At 34.2% G+C, this 27,755-nt stretch overlaps 1 protein-coding gene across 4 annotated transcripts; it reads left to right on the top strand.

Moving 5' to 3' along the window:
* Window positions 1-1,509: 1,509 nt before the first annotated feature.
* Window positions 1,510-22,867, top strand: LOC127862623 (uncharacterized). 4 transcript variants are annotated; one of them, XM_052401833.1, is made up of 4 exons: window positions 1,510-1,690; window positions 9,621-9,714; window positions 21,179-21,338; window positions 22,550-22,867. In XM_052401833.1, exons 2-4 carry the CDS (start codon window positions 9,656-9,658, stop codon window positions 22,712-22,714), a joined length of 384 nt encoding a protein of 127 aa, XP_052257793.1. In that variant the 5' UTR covers window positions 1,510-1,690; window positions 9,621-9,655; the 3' UTR covers window positions 22,715-22,867. The 4 variants fall into 4 exon arrangements, with proteins under 4 accessions (XP_052257793.1, XP_052257792.1, XP_052257790.1 ...); XM_052401832.1 differs by having other exon boundaries at window positions 1,510-2,434; XM_052401830.1 differs by lacking the exon at window positions 9,621-9,714 and having other exon boundaries at window positions 1,519-2,434.
* The last annotated feature ends 4,888 nt before the right edge of the window (window positions 22,868-27,755 follow it).

The following is a 27,755-nucleotide window of genomic DNA, read 5'->3' as shown; positions in this document are numbered from 1 at the left end:
AAAAGGATCGTTTCACGTTTTGATAAATTAACCATAAATTAACAAAATTGCAAAAAAAGAAATTGAAAATTTGAAAATGTTCGTTATAGTTATGTTTTCTTTTGCGAAGTAAAAAAATACTGAACATTAACCATGCTCTAAAATATCCATTATATGAATATTTAGCGTTTTAAACACCTGAAAATTATGAAGCGTTAAAAACGCGAAACGATTGTATAATTTGGAAAGTTATGTTGTTATCGTTAAATATTTGTCACGAGGATTTCTTATCTTACAACAAAAACTCACAAGGAGATGTGACCATGGACGGCCGAGTGGCACTAGACTTTTACTCCAAAGGTTAATGGTTCGAGCACTAGACTGTTACTCCAAAGGTCGATGGTTCGAGCCCAGGTGTGGCTTACTATTTTTACTTTCTTTAAGTTTATTATGTTTAAACCACGTATGCGAAGTGGACTCTCCCATCCTTCTAAATTGGATCAATTTATTTCTAAAATTAGGAATGTGTAGTATATTTATTCCTATATTTAGAATATTATTACAAAAATTCCTTTAAGCAAACAGCGCAGACCCTGATGAGACGCCCCATCATGCGGCGTCTCATCTGGGTCTACGCTATTTGCCAAAGCCTTTTTTCTAGACACTAGGCATAAATGGGTAAATACTTGAACTAATTAGTTCCGATGTTTACATTTATCAATTTAAAGCATATATTGGCAAGCTTCAAAATATGAGGGCTTCTGGGAAAAGTCCCTTTAATTAAAATACACCGGTACCAGTTGAAACTGCTTAATATATGACACATTTTATACACAGCACGATATAATACAGATGATAGATAAAGCTGGTATTCCATCTGTCCGTATCCGTATATTCGCACCAGTAAAAGAATAGAACAAGTTGGAATGCACTGCGCTTTTTCCATTCATCCGCATCCGCATATCCGCACGCGCAATAGAACGTAAAAGAACGCTCAAGTGAATGCGGATGCGGAGAAGATACGGACGGCATTTTGCACGATGAGGGTAAAGCTGTCTTTGAAATCAACTCTTCAACTATAGAGAGAACGTATCCAAATTGTTGTTTGTTTAGTCTTAAGTTACCTTTAAACTCCTCATCAGCAAGTTCAAGTTCTAAATGGTTGTTAGTTCCAAATGTTTGGCGATTTCTTACTATTGCACCTGCCTACCATCTGTGCTTTTGTTTACGTTACACTTCTTCGCATGAACAACAGCAGTACCAATTAACATTGAAAAAATGGGAAAACTCTTCTTCTGCATACAGTTCAGAAATTTTCCCCAAAAGGAAAGATACGTTTGCGGATACATGGAATATGGCGTCTGTATTATGATTTTGCGGATACGGATGCGAATATGGAATCGGATAGATGGAATACTAGCCTAACCATCGTAAGATATATATTCAGATATCATCGCAAGATACACTACTTAAACGAATGTTTTTAGGAGATATGTTTTGTAAACGTACGATATACGTCAATGACCCTTCGATCCGATTGCTTGAGACATGTGTGAGATAATAAAAATCGCCGGCAGTCGAGACTATTATCAGTGAATTATGTTTTGATTTAAAAGCGCTCAGTTTAGAAGACAATATATCGTCGAAATGAATTAATCAGCGCTTATTATGTGCACGTACGAAGGGAAATTAACATTATCTAGCATTACGAGTGAGTACATTCTTGTGTGTAAGAGCATCATTGTGGGAGTACCTTGTGTAATGCTGAATTTTTATTCTAAAAATACGTTTAAGTGTATATAAGTTATGAGCATCAGTTGTGCTATTATATTTGGTTTGTTTAAACCTCATATGAACATAACCGTGTCATAGGTTTTGAAACGCTTGCCACATGTTTACTTCCAAAAGTAGCGTTTATATACGACTGGATGTTAGACTCCATATCGAAAGAAAAAGTTCGACAACATATGCATGTCAAACGAACGCGATCAGAAAACAGATTGGATTTGTATTATTTAACATAACTGTGATATCGACAAGTAAAATAAATGTTAGGGTCTCTTGTAAATATATTATTCGTGATAGGCAAACATAGAATTAAATTTAAATTCACAACGTGCCATGTTATGATGTGAACCGGAATGTAATGTGAAACAAAAAGCAATCGCAGTAAACTATGACATACCTTTGTTAAAAACCACTACAGAACCTTTCGAGGAAAAACGTAAAGAGATAAATTGAAGCTTTTCTTTATATGTATAGACGTCTGTATTATCATAACTTTAAAAATGATTTCAAACCTAAAAGTAACTTTACGGATATGCAAAGTGGATTGTGCGACACCGATACACATGAAGCCCGACGGTAAGAGGTTCGAGCAAGCGTGCACAGTAAAATTTAATAAGGATACCGAACACGTAATGTTGTTCAACTTTAGACCAGCCACGTGCATTTGGTAAGTGAAACTTATTGTTTTAGAATGGTTCGATATCAACGTAACACCACGGAGTATTCAGTTGTTACTAGTTTTCATGCCTGTGGGAAATCTTTATCAAAATGTCCATAACTTTCTACCGGGTATAGAGTGGGCGAACAAATATATCATCATAAACGACAAAAAAAGGGCGCCACTATTACAATAACAACATGTGTCACACTATTTTCTTGTTCTTGCGTATGCTTGTGACGATGACTTTCAAATTTAATTTTAGACATAACTTCATCATACTAGTGTGCCAAATATTTTGCATTTGTACTTGATGAGTATTACCACACAAGCTGGTGTGCGTTTTTTGTAATCTAAAATTCAAATAGTGAGTTTTAACTCATTTATGCATAGTGGACTCTCCCATCCTTCTAAATTGGATCAATTTATTTCCAAAATTAGGGATGTCAAGTATACTTTTTTCTATATTTAGAATATTTTCTTTACAGAAATTTCCTTAAGCAAACAGCGCAGATCCTGATGAGACGCCGCATCATGCGGCGTCTCATCTGGTTTTACGCTGTTTGCCAAGGCCTTTTTTCTAGACGCTAGGCATAAATGGGTTAATATTGCATAATATACAAGAACTAAATGCTCATCACTAATTGACAGTTCATAAAAAACTGCATTGGTGATACTCAGTTGAATTAGGTAATTACATTTGATCATTACTCAGAAAAAGGTTTGTATAGTTAAGCATACATTGTATACATTTGACTTGGGATTTTGAAAAGTATTTTGCCCATTTGAAATGATGAAGTAAGTTGATATGCAAATAGGTCTACAACGTACTAACTCTTCACTTAAAGTGGTTGAATATAATTGACTGCGTGAACGATACATAATTTAAGAACACGACTGCATATATTATTTGCATTCACTATCCCGATAGTGAGTGCTGTAATGCGATTGCCTGATAGTTTAACTCAATCATACCACTAGAATTTGCATGGTTGTGTTTACATACCTATGTTAAACGTAATTGTATATTTGAGCCGAGAACATGCGTACTCAGATAAGTAAGATGGGTTGACTTGTAAAAGCGTGACAAACACAATGGCGACGTCCATGTCGACAGAGTCATTTTCGCCGTTTTATACCCTTTATGACATGTATTAATTGATAAAATGCCGCTCACTTTCCAGCCAAATCGGCTAGACAGTGATTAGCGTTTATATCGTATTAATATTCTCTGTATTTCGAATTTACTCGTTTCGAACATAGAGAATTCGCAGCGAGTAAGTCGAGATAAAGAGCGAATGTTAATTCGAAATTAACGCTAATAACTTTTTTCTGATAATTATTATGGCTTGAAAGTGAGCGAAATTTTAACAATTTATACGAGTAATCAGGGGTATAAAACGGCGAAAAAAACCTGTCTCGCCACGTGGCCACCGCGTGATTTCCCACCCCCCTCTAAGTAGCGTTGCACACAACATAACAGAGAAAACCGTAATACCTTTCTATGCCCCCGGTAGGGTGGCATATGGCATTTGAACTGTCTGTCAGTCTGTCCGTCCGTCTGTTCGTCCGAAAACTTTAACATTGTCCATAACTTTTACAATATTGGAGATAGCAGCTTGATATTTGGAATGCATGTGTATCTCATGCAGCTGCACATTTTGAGGGGTGGAAGGTCATCCTTCAAGGTAAAAAAAAAATAATCCAGGGAAGTAACAAGCTTTAAAGGGAGGTAATTTATATTTATCATTTGGCACGAACAGATCATTTTTACAAGGAAGTGATATTTTTAAAGGGATATAATCAAAAACAAAAATAAATAAATCAAAGCGGCGCAGTCTTGTTTCAACATACAACTATACTCGCGTCAGTTCTAATAAGGCAACTCTGGTAATTTTACCATCTTAAATACTGAAAACTTAAAAAAAAATGCGTTTAATTGAAGGATATAAAAAACATACCATGCTCGATTGAAAAGTCTTGCAAACGCAATAAGTTTGTATATATGTTATCGAGAGAGAACTCCATAACATATAACTTGTATTTAAATCAAGCATACTTCGACAAACAACATAGCTTGAACTTCCATATATCCATAATCAACAAACTGATGCCATTAATGTCATAAAGTACATGCAGAGGAATATTGTATATGGGCGTCAGTGCCGCAAAATACACGGCGTTTAAAGCCTATTGCGGCCTATTTCTAATCATAATTGCACTTGCTATCGCGAGCTGCAGTCAAATTGATGATAAACAGAGCACTTGAAGATAAGGGGATGAGATGAGGGAGTAAAATAAAAGTATGGGTTTAATGCATACAAAGCACATATTCCTATGGAATGTTTATTGTCTTCATGTTACTGTTTATTAACAGTTTGATAATTATGTAATCACTATCAAATATCCTGTAGCATATTCCATTTTTTTAATTGAAATTATCTTCGTGCTAGTTAGACCTGGGTATAACTATTTGACACCATGTACTTTTTGTGTTGTCATAGAATACACATTTTATTTCTTGCTTTTTTTCTGTACCCATAGCAACAACGATTATTTATGTCAAAAACTTAACAGCATGCATATTTTCATATCACCCTCTATTAGCATACCGTGTTTAACCCATTTATGCCTAGTGGACTCTCCCATCCTTCTAAATTGGATCAATTTATTTCCAAAATTAGGAATGTCGAGTATATTTATTTCTATATTTATAATATTTCTTACAGAAATTCATTTAAGCAAACAGCGCAGACCCTGATGAGACGCCGCATCATGCGGCGTCTAATCTGGGTCTACGCTGTATGCCAAGGCCTTTTTTTCTAGACGCTCGGCATAAATGGGTTAATCAGCCTAGACTAAATAGTTAATACCTTTTGAGCTCATTAAACAGGTCAACTATAAACAGCGGGTACTTATAGTATCATTGAGACTATGTCGGACTATTAAGTTATGCTATTAACATTCTGGTCCGATTGAATCAGGTACTTTTTAAGTTACAGTCGTGCAATATAGATGCCACTTCTGCTTGTCATTAGTTGCGTATGTTGCATTAAGTGTTGCTCTGTGTTACGTGTCACATTCAACACTAAAACAGTCTGTAAATACGTGTTAAAAAAAGATATAACAAATAATATTAGTTCGGTTCACTTCCACGTTGAAATATCATAATTGACAACTTAATACGATGCTGGCGCAAAACATAATTTGCAACGTCGTCTGCATTGTCAAAAATGTGTTCAAAACATAACTTGTGTGAAACTGAATGACCAACGTAAGACTTTATAAATATACAAGTTTTATTAAACAAGCTTCGTATTCAAAGATACAGGCATCAATATTGCAAGTGATGTATTTGAAGGCATGTGTATGTGAACTGCGAACATACGCATGCATATGTAAGAATCTTAAATAGATACAATGCCGTGTGTTACATACATACTCGATTGATGATACACAATTTCGTACTAACATTATATATATATATATATATATATATATATATATATATATATATATATATATATATATATATATATATATATATATATATATATATATATATATATATGCGTCATTTAGTTAACATCTTATACAAGGAAGTATATAGCGAAATTAATTGCGAGGTATATAAAATAGCATAGTAAGACGTGATTGTGATTTTTGATTTAAGACCTTATTGTGAAATTTGATTGCATTACCTACCCTACCAGCCCCCCCCCCCCCATAGTACTTTAAGGTGCCTAGAACGCGGGGCTGTATACAAACCCCGTTTTTTTATATTGACCGCGTAAGTATAGTATGAATATATATTAAGGATGTTGGGCTTAGTGGACACCACTCCTGTATAAAGCCCAATGATGAGAGGTTTCAGCAGGCAGATACGGTGAAGCTTATTTATACAAAGCATTACTTCAAATGTGTGTAGTAATATAAGATTATTGAAAATATGGAAATATATTTATTAAAATGTATCACCTTTATCAGTATTACCATTATTATTATGATGATTAGTAGTAGTAGTAGCTGTAGTAGTAGTAGTAGAAGTAGTAGTAGTAGTAGTAGTAGTAGTAGTAGTAGTAGTAGTAGTAGTAGTAGTAGTAGTAGTAGTAGTAGTAGAAGTAGTAGTAGTAGTAGTAGTAGTAGTAGTAGAAGTAGTAGTAGTAGTAGTAGTAGTAGTAGTAGTAGTAGTAGTAGTAGTAGTAGTAGTAGTAGTTGTAGTAGTAGTAGTAGTAGTAGTAGTAGTAGTCGTAGTAGTAGTAGTAGTAGTAGTAGTAGTAGTAGTAGAAGTAGTAGTAATAGTAGCAGTAGTAGTAGTAGTAGTAGTAGTAGTAGTAGCTGTAGTAGTAGTAGTAGTAGTAGTAGTAGTAGTAGTAGTAGTAGTAGTAGTAGTAGAAGTAGTAGTAGTAGTAGTAGTAGTAGTAGTAGTAGAAGTAGTAGTAGTAGGTAGTAGTAGTAGTCGTAGAAGTAGTAGTAGTAGTAGTAGTAGTAGTAGTAGTAGTAGTAGTAGTAGTAGAAGTAGTAGTAGTAGTAGTAGTAGTAGTAGTAGTAGTAGTAGTAGTAGTAGTAGTAGTAGAAGTAGTAGTAGTAGTAGTAGTAGTAGTAGTAGTAGTAGTAGTAGTAGTAGTAGTAGTGTAGTAGTAGTAGTTGTAGTAGTAGTAGAAGTAGTAGTAGTAGTAGTAGTGTATTAGTAGTAGTAGTAGTAGTAGTAAAGTAGTAGTAGTAGTAGAGTAGTATAGTAGTAGTCGTAGTAGTAGTTAGTAGTAGTAGTAGTAGAGTAGTAGTAGTAGTAGTGGTAGTAGTAGTAGTAGCAGTAACAGTAGCAGTTGCAGTAGCAGCAGAAGTAGCCGTAGAAGTAGTAGTAGTAGTATCAGTATTATTAGTATCAGTACATTTAATCAAATTTTCCTGCGTCTATCGCCGAGAAATAAAAAGGTCAGCTCGATAATTCCCACAAGTCTGTTTTCGATTTTTTTACAATTATCACACTTGCTTTGGGACATTGCCGGGACATCGCAGAACAATAAGTTAGGCAATAAAGATAATGAACACCGACCGACCATAATTTCTTGCACTGGCCCTTAACTTGTTTTGGTATTATTTATCTTAATTCACAGAACTAACTGTACAGTTGCGTCTCATTGTTGCGATTTAATTTGCTACACGCGATACTATTCGCTTTAGGGATCAGCATATTTTGCATCCCTCGTTGTATGCTAGAATGCAGAATTGTGCAAACACAACAGTGAGTTATAGTTTAGTCTAAGTTGTCCATTAATCTGAGAGGCCAGCGTTCAAATTTATAAAGAACATCAAACCAAGCTCGACATACAAAAGGAAGTGATTAGTTGCATGTATTTCATATATGATAAACTTCGTGAAAATAAATAATTAACATTGTTTTATGGCTATCGCAAAATCGTTGTTTTATGACTATCGCAAAATCGTATGTGAGCACGCTATATGGCTCATTGCTACAGGTGGTGATTTACAATGTGCATGTACTTGAATCCGAAGAGGGTTGTAAAATTGGTCCTAGTATGATTGTGACTTCATTTTTTTTAAATGCATAGTTCGTTTAGATTTTATATACTTACCATATCAATGGTTTATTGATAAGCGCATATGCATTCAACATAATTATGAAACATTACATTGGAATGTTCATGAATTTGACCTGGAATGTTGTTTTCGCATTTTTTTTAGTATATCAATGCTAACAACTCAATTGCACCAAGTTCGATCGGCCGATTTTGCTGTAGTGATGCAATTATTTCAAACTTTCTTGCTGTATTATTGAAGGTTGACTTCAAAATAGGAAATTTGAGAGACAATCTTAGATCCAGTTTCAACCTAAAATATAGACTCAGGTCCCCAACAAATATTCTAATGCCTTCTATTTACAGGGCCTTTATCTAAAAACAAAATTGTATATGTCTGCAGGCGTTTAGTCATGCGTCTGTATACATATACACGTTGCGTTTGATATAAGTTGAAACAATCACCAGTTTACGCATGCACTTTTATGGTTATTCTAAATATCTTTACTATTGCCAACAACTGTGATTTATGTATGACGTCAACATCATTCATATCCACGCCGTCCTTCATGATGGACTGATACCTGTTGTTAAACGAATTAAAGCAACATTTCTATCAAAGAAAGATCAGCGGTCACCATTACGAGTATTTAGGTGTGTCTCACGGAGGAATTTAAACAATTGCTGGGCTATAATGCTACGCAAGTGGTCCCAAATGAGTCTGGTACATCGGTACTTAAACTTACAGACTTAAAAATGTTACTAAAGGCCTTATAAGACTAAGCTTTAACATTACAAGTTAACATAAGCATATGGGAGACGATCGTATGTTTTATTGCTTAGCTTTATTACATGGTCACATTTAAAAAGGATTAAGTAAGAACTTTACACCAGATAAAAGAGAAATCTGAAATTATGTTACAAATGTGCTTAAATTGAAAACACATATATTGAAAATAAAGGCATAAACACTGAAGCAAATATATTACAAGAGAAATTAACCCGGTTCATGTGGACTAATTATATTCCATAGTGGTTGAATCAGTGTGTTGAAATGATCAGATCCCCCTGGTTATCATAGTTAAATAAGAGTGATACGTGTACACATATTATTCATCAAAGTCATCATCAATTTTAATATATTATCACATTTTATATACTCACGTTAATGTTACATAAACTGCGAAAAGTATATATTGACTTTGTTTGTTCGGCACTTTAAATAGTTGTCTTAAAGACTTTTAAATATGGCGCATGACAATTGCAAACCTTTTGTCGCATCCACGTTTTGAACGGGGCATGTTGCATAGTACTACTCACTCAACTGTTAATTTTAATTTGTTAATAAAACAATAATTTTCAAAAGCAATCAGATAATTATACATGAGTAATAATTGGCATCATATCAATATTAACTAAACACAAAAACTTTGTAATTATTATTTCCTGACTATGATCATTTAAACTGTATAATCATGCAGCGAAATCAAGTGAAATCGTTGTCCTAAACATGAAAATTTACCAAATTAAATTGGGACGAATGGTTATTTTGTAAATTATAATATAATATGTATATCATTATAATTGTAGCACAAATTCTGGATACACTTTCCATGCAAATACTTGAAAACTCGTATTTGGGTCGCATTTTACAGAAAATCAACGACAGATACTCAGGCAACTCTAAATCATGGTGCAGGATCACGTGACTTTGTTGGGTTTTAAAACGTCAATGGATGTAACACACCGGTAAGTGCTGCTTTTTTCCAAATAATTTTTTTAAACAATTTTTCTTAAGGATTTCAACCTGTGCATAAAAGACAGATTTGTATGCTGCTAACGGAAATGTGAAATACATCAGAATTATTTTACTTAAGTAGCCTGTGTTCTTGTTCAAAATTTCATGTAAAATGCACGACTATGCGTTACGCAACGTGAATTTTTTGTCACAGACGTATTCAAGGATTTAGTCGTATACCTTAAGATATCGACACAAACAGCAAGAAAAACTGTCTTTTATGCACTAAAGGTTTTTGCAAATGTATTTCATTAACTTGAGATATTTGCAAAAGTAAAGTCCTTAAAGGTGTGTTTGTATTCTGTCCAGCCCGTGTTTAACCAGCAGAAAACCCCGTTGATTCTGCACCATGTAAATGAGTTTGCCGAAGACAAGAAAATTAATAGTTTCACATCTACATTCATCATTCTGATGCTATTTCTAACATTTCTGCCTACGTACATTCGAAATAATACTTGATGTGTGCCTCAGTTTCGCAAAGACACACAACGTTTAGTGGCTATCGCGTACTGACAATCGTAAATGCACGTGTTATCACGAGATGCAATAAATGTGCTGGTTAAGAGAGCTCTTGAAGTTGACGAAATGAGATATAGTGGTGCCATTCAAATTATAGCTACATGTGTATAAAGACAAATGTTCGCAGGGATGTTTATTCTCCTGAGATAAGTGTTTATAAACATCTGGATATGCAATCAGTGTCTGTGATTAAATATATCAGCGTTCTTACATTCCATCCGATGCATTCTTCGTCTTTTTTAGTTCTGAGAATAATTGCTTAATTACAAATATTAACATGCTCTATTCACCGATAGTTCAAAAAACTATAACACATGGTTTAAATAGTTATTGCAACTTCCTTATGTGATGAACACAAAACATGACATTATAATAAAAGAGCAGAAACTGCAAGGACAACATGAAGTAAAGTTCCACATTTGAGGGACTTGTTAAGATTTGTTCCTTTTGACATGCATGTATTTATCGCCGCTATAAAATCATTAACCGTCGTGTGAAACAAATAAATTATACACAAAACTAATTTTGAAGTTAGACACCTCCGATGGGGGTAATGTCGATGTAGCTCTCGTCAAGTATATTTATGGTTCGTGTGAAGGGACTGTAATAACAACGTAGAACAATAAATCAAAGATATATAAGATGTTTATGTTCTGGTGGTCAAGGGGCAAATTCCGACATTAATCACCATTATTACATTCAGAATTTATGCGATAAAGTTATTTCATGTTTAACCATACTGTCAGTGTACGATAACTATATGTAAAAACATCTAAGAAAATCATAGCACACACGTGATACTGTTAAGTTAGTTCGATTGATAATATCATTTAAAGGTGAAGGCATGAGTTTACAGTCTGAGTATAATACTAGACTCAACCGACTTTGTAATTTACTACCTAATCACTGGGATAAAAGGCGTATTATTGTTTATGATCGTGCATAATTTCTTTTATTCAATGACAAACACAAATGGAATTCGTCGTATTTCCAATTTATTTACAGGTCCTTTTAAAAATGACAGTTTTGCGAAATGAAATTTATTGGTTTAAATATCAGGTGGTATTCCAGAAACATCTTAAGTCATTTCTTAAATAATTTCACTTAAGTTCAATATTACAATGTTTTGTATTTTTTTTACTAAATAAGGAAACACATGTTGTTGTCTTTTTTGGTATTCCTAAAATAACATTGGCATAATGATGTCATTTAAATGTATATCTTGATGCCAATATATTGCAGTATGAAATGAAACACTTAAAGAAATCCCAATTTAAGGATAAGAATAAAATTTAACTTCAGATGCTTCTGGAATACGACCCCTGAACATTAACACATTCATACTTTGTAACTAAATACATTTAAAGAAACGTTTACTGATCCCTAAAATATCAGTAAACAGATGTACTGTTAGAATATTCCGACACATTACACCGGCTACATTTAATTTAAATCCGCGTCAATAAACTAAAAATATGTTTGTGCGTCGTCATACATCGTTGAATTAAAATCACCTCAAGTGTCTCTCACCGCCAAGCTCAGCGATCAAAACAGCGGGTACTGTGTTATTGTGACTATAAAGTTACGCAAATAACATTCTGTCACGTAAATGAACAGCTTCACAAAAAGATTTAATCGCCTATCTATGTTTTATTGAAGGTTGCTTGTGTTATTTTTCGCATTCAACTGGCCAAAAGTATGCAACATATACCGACAAGGAAAAAAAGAGTTTGGTTTGCATCCATGTTGAAATATTGTCACAAATTGCTCTGTAACATAAATGTTGATATATGCAGTTGTAATCTAGCCGGTGTAATTGATATAACGTAAGGCATGTGTGGCTACATAATCATTCATTAATACCCAAGTTGCAAGTGTACAACAAAATGTTGTAATTAAGAGTTTATTTGCAGTTCGTCCCTGCGTCTTGACGACGTCATTCAGTATCGACCTGGTACAACAAAATATGAAGTATAATCAGATTAACAGTGGGGACAACTCTTATGGATCTTGTATTCAGTATAACAGAGTAATGTCCCTTTAACTATTTCTTTAAAATGTGTAACATAAACTTATGCCACCGATGAGCCACAGTTAGTCTTCCAAAATAGATATGCTTACGTTTAAATGTACATTAAATTGGAAGATAAACACTGCAATACATGTGTAAAGCTGGTAAAAATATATAAGACATATGCCAAGGTGATTAATTTTTTATCAGAAATGTGAAGCGTGAGTTGCATAATAAAACTTAACATGGTATATACTTTAAAAGTGACACTAAACTAGAGTATGCCTATCCGATTCATTTTAAGCCCGACAGTGGGAGATTCGAGAAGGCAATTATGTTGAAAATAAGATACGGACTTTAGGCTGAGCTTCATAATTAAACCGGCGATTAACATTGAGTAAGTTTACTAGTATACCGTTTAAATCAAACATTTATTAGTATACATTAGTCTGTCAATGTTTATTTGTATGGTGAAAATGCAATTATGTCATAATGCAGTCAAAACAATAACAATAAATTAAGCAATCTATATCATTGACAGCCATGCAAAATATAGATGTCACTTTATGCTTTGTGGACATCGGGAGAACATTAAAACTATGTTTGAACTGTCAATACAATAGGTATTTGGCTACAACATGCACAAAAATCTACGGAAAACACAGCTAACCATGTGGACATGTATTTCACATACTAAAATGCAAACGAATTTTGTTTCCCAGTGACGCGAAATGTTTGGTTATCAGATTTGCGGTTGTATGAAATCTATACACCAGCACGGCATAGGAAATTAAACTTCATTGATCAAGCAAAACTCGACCGAAAATAATCAGTGAACAGTTACACGTCTCCTGATGCTTTTTGTTCAATATAATGAAAGCCACGTTTCAATAAATAAATTATATTTTCCTGGTTCATATCGCAAAATGGTGCGTGAACGCACTACCGTGCTAATGGACACAGGTGTTGTTTTTATGTACTAGTATACAAGAAGCTGATGCGGAAAATTAAATAGGTCCAATACTTATTGTCACTTCGTGTGTTTAAATCACATAGTTCGTCATATTTTTCGTTCTGGTCCGCTGGTTGGGAGAGTGCGGATGATTATCGTCCTCGTGCATTATGTATTAACATCTTGGTCCTGTACAAAGATTGTACTTAAACTATACTCGAATCAATTGTATTGAGTCTGGGAGATTATCATTGACAACTATACAATGTAGCTTCTTGCAAAACCTAAACATTGCAAAAATATCTTATTTGAGAACTAGCGTACATTATTTATTTAAGCTATATGATCCCAAGCGCCATGTGTCACGGCGGATATACGTTTGAGAATTGAATTATATTAAATCAACTATCGGAATATAATGTCTGATTTGCATCACAGTCGACGGAAATATTGTAAACACTTTCCTATATATGTTTCATGAAGTGTCTGAAAAGCCCCTTATGTGGTTGCATATTTCAAAATGTATTGTCTGGTTGCCATAGTGATACAGCATCCCTGCATAAAGCATAATATTTTAATGCGTTCTCCGCATTAAGCATTCCTACATAATTTCGTAAATTAATTAAGGCGTTTCGAGCGTGTGCGTTTTTGTTATCACGAGCTGCATCATCTATTATCCGAAGAATTATTTGCAATTGTTCGAGGTAACAGACTGGTCATGGAACGTTTGGTCTTGTTTTAAACAATATTGTCCTATAAATAATTTGCATAATGTAAACACATTGCATACATCACGGCAACATTTATATTCTTCGTACTACGGTATATGTGTTAGGTATGAATTATATTCTATCATCGACAACGTATTTCACAAATGTATTATTACAACTGTACATTGGTCCTATCATCAATAGCATAATAGCCATTTAGACATCAATACAGGTATGCAAACAACACTGTTGTGACAGCTGAGGTCTGGAATATTCTGATGTACAGATAAACGTATATTGCAATTGACTATATGAGTCATGTTCTGAGAAAACTAGGAATAATGCATGTGCGTTAAGTGTCGTCCAAGATTAGCATGTGCAGTCCGCACAGGCTAATCGGGGACGACACTTTCCGACTAAATTGGATTTTTGCTATGAATAGTCTTCATTTAAACGAAAAATGTCATAAAAGCGGAAAGTGTCGTCCCTGATTAGCCTGTGTGGACTGCACAGGCTGATCGGGGACGACACTTTATGCGCATGCATTAAGCCCAGTTTTCTCAGAACACGACTCATATATTCTCCGTATAAGCACTACACATATAGAAAGTGCATGCTTGAACTAATATTCTGTATCTGTGATCACAGTGAATGCTGACAGCGTCTGATATTTATTGGAAAATGAAATAAGACACCCAGTTTCCTTCACCTTTGCCATGTTAACATTGACAGTTAAGATAGCACAGTTAAATACACTGTAATAATAAAACATTGTTCATGTGTCTTAAAGGAGTTTGCTGGCAGACCTGCAGTGTGCAAAATATTTTCATATATTAATCTTTCAAAGAAATTGGCAGGATTTTACAAGAAGATGTAGTGGCGACAGTGAATCAAGATACAGCGAGCGAAAATGTTCGATGTCAATTCTTATTTATCATGTGTGTTGTTATAATATACACTTTTGGAGACTTATTCAAATATATTTATGAAGAAATAAAAAACAGTGCAAGTACGCCAAATGTATTTTAGATTGATGTATTTAATTAAAACTACTACATTTTAGTATACTTAAACAGAGTTGTTTTATTTCTAAGCGAACTTGCATGATTAATTAAATCATGGTTCATAATTTCAAAGTGATATTACGGATATACGCATTAGAAGACCCCACTCCGGTTTACTTTAAGCCCGACGGTGGGAGATTCGAGCAGGCTAATACGGTGAAACTCAGTAAAGATACGGACTATAATCTGAGTTTCACATTGAAACCGGCGATGTATATTGAGTAAGTGCCTTTTTTTTACAAGAACGAGTATTTACTTTGCATATACATTATGTTTTTACTCAGCGCCTTTTTCTAACTGGTTTAACCCATTTATGCCCAGTGTCTAGAAAAAGGGAATTGGCAAACAGCGCAGACCTAGATGAGACGCCGCATGATGCGGCGTCTCATCTGGGTCTGCGCTGTTTGCTTAAAGGAATTTCTGTAAGAAATATTCTAAATATAGAGATAAATATACTAGACATCCCTAATTTTGGAAATAAATTGATCCAATTTAGAAGGATGGGAGAGTCCACTAGGCATAAATTAAAGAACGATAAACTGATATTTAAATCTCATACAAGCACTATAAGTATAATACTTCTCCTGATTAACCCAAAGCCGTAAAATGACAATACAGTTATAGTAAAACAAAAATTAAAATGCATTTACTTTTCCTTCATCGTGTATCAACGTGCATTACTTCAATGTAACTTGTTTCAAAAGAGCATGTGGTGGTAAAGCGATGCTATTACCAAGTTTAACCTGTTAACACATACGCACATCATATGATCCCATCTTTTCGCAAGTGCTAACTAACGGTATTAATATAGCTTAGTGAATAAATATCGCTTTTGAACTATATATCCCGCATTTTAGCTAGCGACACCAATATTTATATCATATTGAGATATTACATATATAAGGTAATATCCCTTATGATGATTTAACATGGAAATCCGTCTATGCATGTGCATTTTATGCTCGAGTAAGAACGAGCAACATATTTTATGCGTGCAATACTCAAAACAAGTTTCATATTAATAAGTCTCCAAGATTATTTAAAGAAAAGTATTAACGCAACATTTGTTCATGTAAAACTGCGGTTAAGAAAAACATTATTCGCAAGTTTCTTTTGAAACCGATAATGCAATGTAACAGCGTGTCTTGGGATCGATGTCCAGGGACGTTTAATTAAAGTAGCTGCGTTGTAATGCAAATCGATGGTAATGGCGCATGCGTCTTAACACAACATCAAACTTAAGAACTAATAAAATATTGTACGACCGAAGTAGCTATCTTTTAACATATATAATGCATTTTTCTGTATGTATTGCTTTACATTTTGGCCGTGCTATGTGAAATAGGAGTTAAATGTAAAGTGTCGTCTCATATTAGCCTGTGCAAATCAAGTTTAAGCGTAAAGTGCCGTCCCTGATTAGCCTGTGCGGACTGCAATGTACATTATTTAAACCCCTTTTCACAGAGCGTGGTCCATTCACTTTTTGAATCCATACATTTCTTGCACAAAGTCCTCAATCTGGCAATTATAGTAATCTTTAAGAAATGGTGCTTTACCGTCATAGCAATCATATTGCAAGGCACTATTTCTGCATCACCCATTTAGATATGAAAACTTGGTATATTCTTATGTACATTTATAAATAAAACTGACATACAACTTTTGCGTCGATATGCAACTATTCATGTGGTACTCTAAACAATGCAGCAAGCATTTTAGCATGCCATAAACTCCTAACCACGTGACATGTTTAGTGTCCATTAGCGATGTACATGCGTTCGAATATCTAATCTAATTGAATGAAAGTATTAAAGCGAAACTGGTCAAAGAGGTCAACTTAAGTACATTCGATGGTCAAAACACTTAAGTTACGATTAATATCGCCAAGACGATGCCATTTAAAGTCTCTATAACGCTCAAAATCAACGAAAATTTCGTAAAGTATTTCGTAAAATAAAGTTAGTCTCTATAACGCTCAAAATCAACGAAAATTTCGTTAAGTATTTCGTAAAATAAAGTTAACAACTTAACAATCAGTGTTCCTTATAGCAATAGCCACAATTTCAACGCTAGATGTGGTATGAGTTCATAGATTTTTGTACATACAAAATGCTCGTTTTAATTAATTTATGACCACAATTAATTCCATTTTAATTTCCCGCGAATATATCTATTCATACGACACACGAAAACCTTGTTAGTATTCATGTGCCGTATGATATCGTTGCGGGAAATTAACATGGAAATACAACGAGCATTTTGTATCTACAAACATCTATATTACCAGACCACATCTGGCGTTGAAATTTCGGCAATGCCATAACGAACACTGGTTTTACAAGTCTCTATAACGCTCAAAATCAAAAAATTCGTTAAAGTGATATTATGGGCATTTTTCACTGTTGAATTGAGCTGAAAAGAATTAACAGGTCAAGATTAAGTTAAAATGTGGTTACTGACCAATTATCTGCAACTCATCTTGCTACCAGTTGCTTAAAAAAATATATTTTATATTATATATTTTACGTGACCCACCCAGTCCTGTAAGCCGAAATGATCCGTAAAACAAAATGGTGTCTTTGTGTCGTATAAAAGAATCTGCACTAAAACTAAATTAATTCACATTGTACATGCGTGATCAGTTGTCAGACGAAAGTACGGTTGATATTCGAATGCATTTTTTTCTCTTTCCGGGATATTGTTTTAGTATGTTGATGCTGCATAAAAAAATAAACAACGGTTGCGATAGACACCTATAAACTGTTAGATGCCCATAACATCACTTGTAAGTATTTCGTAAAATAAAGTTAACACCTTTAAGTCTCTATAACGCTCAAAATCAACGAAAATTTCGTTAAGTATTTCGTAAAATAAAATAAACGCTTTAACAATCAGTGTTCCTTATAGCAATAGCCAAAATTTCAACGCTAGATGTGGTATGATTACTTAAATTTTTGTAGATACAAAATGCTCGTTTTTATTTATTTGTGGCCACCATTAATTCCCGCGAATATATCTATTCATACGACACACGAACACCAATTCAGTGTTCATGTGTCGTATGAATAGTTCATGTGTCGTATGAATACATGTAGATATGCAAAACAATAATAAAAAGAAGCATTTTTTATCTACAAACATCCATTTTACCAGACCACATCTGACGTTGAAATTTCGGCAATTGCCATATGGAACACTGATTTTTAAAGTCTCCATAACGCTCAAAATCAACGAAAATTTCGCTTTAGTATTTCCACCTTAACAATCAGTGTTCCTCATAGCAAAAGCCAAAATTTCAACGCTGGATGTGGTATGATTACATAGATTTTTGTTAGATACAAAACACTATTTGTTTGTGGCCTCAATCAATTCCCGCGAATATATCTATTCATACGACACACGAACACCATATTAGTGTTCATGTGTCGTATGAATATATATGAAAAACCAAAATAAAAACGAGCATCTATGTTTATTTTACGAACAATTGTACGAAATTTTCGTTGATTTTGAATAGTAATGTTACTATAAATAGCATCTACAGATGTGATTAACTACAATTCCTTTTGCACTTAAATTATTCATTTAATTACATTTGTTAAAGCGAGTATATACGATTTTGTCAAATTTATAAATTAATTGATATAAGATGTGTAAAAAACTTATTATATATATCTTTCAATATAAAATAAAATAAAAGTTCAGAAGAACATGCATCGAAATATGCAAAATAAGCAAGATATTTAATTCTGAAATCGAAAAAGGCTGTACAGTCGAATTCGCCAGCATGTATATCATGCATGTACGATGTGAATCTAAACTTAGTTTAACGGTTCATTTTAATTTTTTGCAAATCTATTCATACGACACACGAACACTAACTCTGGTCATAATAAAAAGACGAATGCTTCGGTTATTGTAGAAAAATATGTACGTCACAATCGGCTAGGGGCGTTAATTTGTCTTTGCTGCATTTTATGAAATTCATCTCTAATGTATAATTGTTCTTGCCTATTTTGGGTTATTGTAACATATCTTATCAATATTACAATTTATCACATATACAAAAATCGAATAATCTCGCTTTAAAATGTTCTTAAACGAAGATTTTACATGGCAGGCCCTCTTTTCCCATGCATTTTATAATCAATTAAGTACGAGAAACAGATATTGTGCGTGTAATGCCCATTCCGAGCTGCAGATTCATTTCCAAGATAATTTGAAGAAAATAGATACAATAGTGTTGCATGTTTACATGCGGTTAATTTAGAGAGAATATTCATTCGCATTTAATTCGTAAAACCGAGAACACCACGCGAATCATTAATCATTAGTTTTCTGCTTTTTACATGTTAAAATAAAAGTGGCCATGGGATTATGTATTATCATTCAAATGAAATGACTTATCATAGTGTGTTTCTACATTAATATTATTGTGCATAACAGCGAACACTTGTGCATGCCCAACCGTGTTGCATGTTCAATGTCCATGTACGGTTAGCATCCGATCGACTATACCATGTAATTGAATAAAACATTAAAGTGGAACATGCTAAAGATATTAACTTAAGTACGTTCCATGGTCATTACACGCAATTTATTGTGCATATGTCAAAGGCGGTGTTATGTGAACGCTTTATTTTCAACCTCATCTAGCGACGACAAGTCTTATTTCTGGCACCGTTTTCCCTGCTTGTCAATGCACCCCACACTGAAATTATTGTATAATAATAAATGAACTACTAAACTTTAATTAGCTATGCATTGAAGCAATCTAATTCACACAGTGGTATACAGTTATATTACTTGTACATTTCCAGGCAGGTGGAAGATCAACGTTAAGTTGCATTCTAAAAAACGTTAACATAGTAACCGTCATATAAACGTTAATAAAATTTCTCAGTAATCTAATGATTAACGGAGAGCTACATTAGCATAGCAGTCGTCAGTTGAAGTGATATTATGGGCATCTAACAGTTTATAGGTGTCTATCGCAACCGTTGTTCATTTTTGGTGTTTTCACTTCATATACACTTATATTTGTTAATGCACCATCAACATCCTAAAACAATATCCCGGAAAGAGAAAAATAATGCATTTGAATATCAACTGTACTATCGTTTGACAATTGATCATGCATGTACGATTTGATACTAAATTTAGTTTTAGTGCAGATTCGTTCATACGACACAAAGACACAATTTTGTTTTACGGATCATTTCGGCTTACTGGACTAACCAGTCATGTAAAATATCGAATATAAAATATATTTTTATAAACAACTAGTAGCAAGATGAGTTGCAGATAATTGGTCAGTAACCACATTTTAACTAACTCTTTTGGTCTGTTAATTCTTTTCAGCTCATTTCAACAGTGAAAAATGCCCATATCACTTTAAATAGAGTCGGTCTCTTATCAATTTATATTTCAGTAGCTAATCAAAGCATATGGTTTATCATTTCACATGGATTTACACAAAAATATTGACAAAACTTACGCTGGGTGAACTGTAATTGCAGTGTGCCAAAATATCGGTGCAATTAAAATAAAATGATGATCAATCATAAAGAAGAACGTTAAAACAGTATTAGTTGTAAAACTAAAATATCATCAACAAACTTAAAGTAAAGGATACAAATTCGGAGCAGTTTACACAGTAACTAGTAGTAAAGTTACAATTTCAGAAATGATTTGTAAAGATAAACAGAGGGCTGCGTGATAATGATTGCGAAAGCAGTCCAAACAAAATTTAACACAGCTTATCATTAACTTGAGACATGAATGCGGAAATAAGTACCGAGTGTTTATAATTGTGTAGTTGGCATTTCAGTGCATTAAGTTGCTTAATGGAGAACAGTAAACCAAGTTATAATAAACCACCTTTTACAATCGCTGTAAACTGATGACAAAGGGAGAGATGCATATCACAAACTGTTTACACCGTAATCAATTCACATTTACTGTGAATTATATACTATCAGAGAACTGTTGCAAACGTTAATACATGATAAAAATCATCATTCCTAATTTAAGTAAGATCATTGTTAACAAAACAAGGTTACCACAGTTAAAGTATCAGCATTTAAAACGAATCATCATGTACAGTTTCAGTAAAGGATTTTTCAATTGAGAATCACATATGATTCTTTACTATTTCAGCAAACTGATGGTCAATGGAGAGCTGCATAAACTTGAGCTTGTCAAGGGAAAGGCGAATGACGAAGACTCGAACGGACGGACGTATAAGACGCTGTTTACAACTAAGGGGTTCGAGATTACCAAGGCCGGAAAGCGACAAGAAATTCTCATAGTCATCGAGGTCAGCGGCCATAGCTTATTTCAAATAATATTTGACCGTCTTATTAGCGTAAGAACGTATTACTGATTAACACGAGAACTGGCTATCGATTAAAAACTGCTCACATATTTAATTTTTCATTTGAGATATTGTCTCCGTGTTTTACGAGTCTTACATTTCTCGCATAAACATTAACACAACCATTGAAACTCGTTTTAGACCGTTATATATAAGTTGAGATTGAGAGTATGATCAAACTCTCCACACTCAAAGCACCTAGATTTATTTCTAGTGACGGTGGAGTTTAGCGCCCGCTTTTTATCTCACTTTAGCAAAACTTGCTCCTGGTGAATTTTCGTATTTGCCATTTTACCATCATTCTTCGTACGTTGTGCGTCGCCCGTCATCAACATTTACATCGTGATCACACACAAGACTAATGCTATTGTTTATGTTTATGTTGCCCAAATGATATCTCGAAAGAATACAAAACTGACACAAATTTGAACCGAATGTTCATTTAACCTGGCATTAACAATTGTTTCAATGATATGTTGGCAAAAATTCGAAAAACGGTTAGAATTCGTCAACCAAGGGGTCTGGCAGTTTTCTTTCTATAGGTAACCTTGTAAACACTCCCCGAGTCACATGTGTTGCTTATTCATATTGAAACTTGTTCACCCGTTGAACAACAATACCGCTAGGGGACGGGCAGTTTTCAGTTTGTGTCCATTAATAATGAAAGATAGTGGGTAATTTAGAAGTCACATTATTGCCCAATTATAATCAATCTTGTTCTGCAACTTGGTCCTTAAAATATATCGCACATGGTATAAAATGAGTCGCGTTCTGAGAAAACTGGGCATAATGCATGTGCGTAAAGTGCCGTCCCAGATTAGCCTGTGCAGTCCGCACAGGCTTATCAGGGACGACACTTTCCGCTTTAATGACATTTTTCGTTGAAATGAAGTCTCTTCTTAGCAAAAATCCAATTTAGGCGGAAAGTGTCGTCGTCCTTGATTAGCCTGTGCGGACTACACAGGCTAATCTGGGACCACACTTTACGCACAAGCATAATGCCCAGTTTTCTCAAAACGCGACACAAATAGTCCCGGAATCATCCCAAAAGCCCCTTACTGAACAGTTCTATGCAAAATCTCACTTGAAGAACGGGGTAATTGTCAGTAAAAAAATATGTGCTGTGAAGAAAAAAACTATCATTATTTTTCTAGCTGGAAAACGGCGTATACATGAAGGTGACCCTCCAGTGCAAAGTGTACGCCCCCGGGGACAAGAGCCACGCCCAGTGGGGCGACAAACTCTCCATGATAGACATGGACTGCAGTTTGGACCCGGCGCATAATTACGTCACTATTTTAAAGGAGAAATATTTGTGACGTTGTTAAACTAAATGCATATCATCGCATAATATTATATACAGCAAAATTGACCTTGAAAAGTATTATGTTTCTTTTTTTAAAGGAATTATTTGTGTTGTCGGCCATTTTTATGTGTTAGCTTGTATTTAATAAACATGGGTTGACCACAGACCAGACTCTCTGCGCGTAGTTGCTTTAGACTGGTAATATTTAAGACGTCGTCATTTGGTATGAATGAGTCTATAGTAATTGAATACAGACGCTCACTTAGGACCAACTTATAATTAAGTCACTTCGAAATACGTGTACATAATTGATTGAAATTGTTCTATTTCCAATTCGACTGCACGTTAGATCCGTCGCACAAATATTTCAACGTGTGCTTTACTGATAGTAAAATCAGTTTTGCGTCATTTATAAAACCAAATGAATTGTCGATCTTTCATGTGTAATTCGATAAATAATATGCGCACAGTTCATCTTTACAAGGAAAACATTTGCAACGATGTTAAAAAAACGAAACACAGGTTTGAAATTAAACACATATGTCTAATCGATACCGAACTACAATCATGTCACTATTTCAAAGTATGATTATGAATGGCATATGATTATAATACATATAATAAGCACATGGACTAAATTGTGAATCTGATTCGCAAATATGTCCAAATTACACACAATGTCGTTATGTTCACTAGAATTCGCATCTTTTTGTTCCTATGTGTAGTCGAAATAAAACGTGTTTATAACCAGGTAGGAAATATCCTGCTCCACTTACGTCGCATTTATATATTCAATTACAAATTGTGAAAGTGATAGCTTGTGTTAATGTCTATCTCGCTTACAAAAGTGTTCTTTTTGGTAGAGCAGTTATTTCAGAACATGTGTTTTGATTGATTGTGTGTAAAATGATTACTTAGGTTTTGTCATGTCAATTTACGGCCTTGTAGGATCGAGATAGGTTCAAGTGTTCTAGCCTTATTTGCGATATATTAAATTTGCATGGGTGAAGCTATAAACACAAATAATTATATTTTCTGAAAGAAGATGTGAAATGCAGGTTTTTTTATTTTAAAAAGTATGTGCCGTTCCAAACACGTATAACGTGAATTTATCATTGTTCATTGTTAAACCCCAAGTTCAACATAATTTTTGTACAAATTGCCCATACATAAATTTGTCATAGCTTCGTAAAACGGAGGCTCTTTAAATTATTTGCATGAGGAACATACTATGATAATACACTATTTCAATACAATTATGATGGATTTGGCATGCATACAGCTTTTGTCGTTGATTTGCTCGAATATGTATGATATTTGCTTTGTTTTAAAGATATTGTGATATTAAGTATTCTGTTTTAAATAAAGGAATTAAAAAGTATATTTTCAGAATCTAAAATAAAATGTTTCATTGAATTTATAATTGTATTATTTCAATTGTATCACCATGAATTAACATACTGATACAACTGATTAAGTAAATCCAATAGTCGAGAACTCACTTTACTGTTGATTTGTGTCAATACGATGTTAAACGTACTTTGTAACAAGGAAATTATGATTGAATGCGTCTCATTAATGTATTTTATTCTTCGCATAACAACACAAAACATCAAATTACGTCATTATAAAGGAAAAAAGATGTCTCTATATATGACCATAATTTTAGTCGAATAAAGCAAATTATTCCCTTGCCCCAATCCCAGTTTTCCTTTCGACTTACAAGATGTTTTTATTTTGCATGTTACTGTAAGAGCTTAAATCAGGTTAACTAGTTTCCACGAGCATTATAAATAGTACATATACTCATCGTGAATGTTTTTCTATGAGTCGCAAATGAACGTCAAATATGAAGCTTGAAAGTATGTAATTAAACATAAAGTTTCATTGTAATTATAGTAACTTTACTATTGAATAAACCTCAGGTGATCGTTTGATCTAAAATTATGTTTATATGTTTAAGAACAAAACCATATGTCAAGGTCATGTCTTCGATATAACAAAGACGAACGGATTATTCGGCTCATTTAAGCAAATGACTGTGGATTAAAGTATTTATATGGCCAGATCGGCTTGGGAAGTAAATAAATTATTCCTTGCTGTAAATGTCGAAACACGAGACGCTAATTACATTATTGAGACGTGTGTCAATTGTCTTTGGCAATTTCAAATAAATGGAATTATGGATTTATAAATGAAATTCCAGCCTGACAAAAGCAGCATCCTCAGCATTGCTCAAAATGAAATCAAAACATAATTGAACAAGTAAATCACGCAAAATATCTAGGTCTTAAACTCCACGTATCTCCTATGGGTAAACATATTAACTCAATCACTAATATTGCAAACCAGCGGTAGGATTTATTCCCCTCAACCCAAAAATATAGCTCATCAAACGTTACAGATCATACTTTCAAATCAATAGTTAGGCCTAAATTAGAATACTCCTCCACTGTCTGATACACACATCCCATGCTCAAAAGCTTCAATAAATCAACTTGAAAAAGTACAATGACGTGCAGCCAGATTTGCAACAAAAGAAATCAGAACACAAGCTCAATAACGTATATGATAGATACAATGAATTAGCTCACTCTTGAATAACACAGAACAGAATTCCGTCTCATCGTGCATCACCACTAATTCCCCATAACTCTACATTATAATCTCCTTGTTCATGTTGGACTCCGATCCAGACCCAGCAGTTACATTCGACCCAAGAACTGTCATTCAACGGAACTCACGAAATCCACATATATATGAGGCGGCCTAAGTAAAAGTTTTCAAAACCCTTTCTCCGGTAGATGTCATTGTCCCTCTAATCAACCTGTACACCCAACAATGTAAATAATTTTAAATTAACACCCAACTAAGCATCTTTGTACATTTTTCACCACTAAAACAAACGGCGCAGATACAAAATATTCATTTTAGAAAGAGTTCTGAGTATCGGAAGAAGAAGAAAATAATAAAAAGAAGAAGGAGAAGAAAAATTGATCGATCAGCGTCTGAATTAATCAACATAGCTATATGGTCCATTATTTAGTTTCATATGAACGCAGACTCCTGTGTTGAAAACATGGACAGAAACGCTCACAGAAGCTAAGCTTGGTATTTTTGCCACCATCAAAATCTTGCATACAATTTTCTGATATTGATTAAGAATGTTTGTCAAGACTTGTGTCTCTAACAAATTATAAAATAACTTAGTCATACTATTCAATATATGCTCAAGTTATATTTTCTCAACGTTAAGTGCTCTGTAACGAAATCGTTCAAATGAAAAGTTAAAATTGCTTTTACTTAGCAATACAAAATCTAGACTTATAAAATAAATATAGGTCACTGTTTATTCAGGGTGCATGATCACGTGACTTTGTGGAGTTCCACATTTTAACCTTAATGGATTTAAACACGACGGTTAGTGGTGCTTTATTTCAAATAACTTTTGTAAAAAAAAAAATCTTAAGAATTTGAACTAGTGCATAAAAGACAGGTTTTTATGCTGCTAATGGCAATGTGAAATACATCAGAACTACTATATTTGATAAGCCTGTGTTCTTGTTCAAAATTCGATTTGTACTACACGGTTATGTTTCACGAAACGTGAAATTTTGTCAACGATTTCAGACGCATTCAAAGATTTATTCTTATACCTTAAGACGTCGGCACAAACTGCAAGAAAACTGTCTTTTATGCACTAAATAGTTTTGCAAATGTATTTCAATAACTTGATAAGCTTGCAAAAATAAAGTTTTTAACGGTGTAATTACTTTATGTCAAGCCCGTGTGTAAACCCCTGAAAACGCCGTTGATTCTGCACCCTGTATTATTTGTGTCTAGATGATCAATCAAAAGTCAAAAGTTTTTGCTAGTATTATAAACTAATTACAGCATTCTGACTTATTTATACGGTTTAAAAACATAATGAGTTCGAGGCTTTGATAATTATTTAAAAGATAAGCGATTTAAATCATTCTTTGTAAAACGCTAAACCATCTATTTCATGTTTTCGAGGAAGTCTGTTAGGTGATTATTGCGTTATTTTAACTGGATGCGATGTTGTTTGTTGACATTATGCGTTTTAAGTTACGATGAAATCATTTAAGTCTTTGGTGGGACTACGTAGTATTGCGCTGTGATTCAGTCGTTTAATAACGTGTTTGTGACTTATACAAAGTATCGCGATTCCGTAAATTAATTTTACTGCCGAATGTTCGATGTTCGTGATAAGTTTTGATTTGCTGTTGCAGCAGCAGCAGCAACAGCAGTATCAGCAGTAGTAGCAGCAGTAGCAGGAGTAACAGCAGTAGCAGCAGTAGAAGGAGTAGCAGCAGTAGCAGTAGTAGCAGAAGTAGCTGCAGTAGTAGAAGCAGTAGTAGTAGTAGCAGTAGTAGTAGTAGTAGTAGTAGTAGTAGTAGTTGTAGTAGTAGTAGTAGTAGTAGTAGTAGTAGTAGTAGTAGTAGCGGTAGTGGAAGTAGTAGTAGTAGTAGTAGTAGTAGTAGTAGTAGTAGTAGTAGTAGTAGTAGTAGTAGTAGTAGCGGTAGTGGTAGTGAGAGCAGTAGTACTAGTTGTTGTAGTAGTAGTAGTAGCTGGGCTGCAGTAGAAGCAGCAGCAGCAATAGCAGCAGCAGCAACAGCAGTAGTAGCAGCAGTAGCAGGAGTAACAGCAGTAGCAGCAGTAGAAGGAGTAGCAGCAGTAGCAGTAGTAGCAGAAGTAGCTGCAGTAGTAGAAGCAGTAGTAGTAGTAGCAGTAGTAGTGGTAGTAGTAGTAGAAGTAATAGTAGTAGTAGTAGTAGTAGTAGTAGTAGTAGTAGTAGTAGTTGTTGTAGTAGTAGTAGTAGTAGTAGTAGTAGTAGTAGTAGTAGTAGTAGTAGTAGTAGTAGTAGCGGTAGTGGTAGTGAGAGCAGTAGTACTAGTTGTTGTAGTAGTAGTAGTAGCTGAGCTGCAGTAGAAGCAGTAGCAGCAGCAGCAATAGCAGTAGCAGCGGTAGAGGCAGTAGCAGCAGTAGCAGTATTATTATTATTATTAGTAGTAGTAGTAGTAGTAGTAGCA

The sequence above is a fragment of the Dreissena polymorpha genome, chromosome 16, assembly GCF_020536995.1.
Source record: "Dreissena polymorpha isolate Duluth1 chromosome 16, UMN_Dpol_1.0, whole genome shotgun sequence".
Classification (NCBI taxonomy): Eukaryota; Metazoa; Mollusca; class Bivalvia; order Myida; family Dreissenidae; genus Dreissena; species Dreissena polymorpha.
This window is presented reverse-complemented; position numbering and strand designations above follow the sequence as displayed.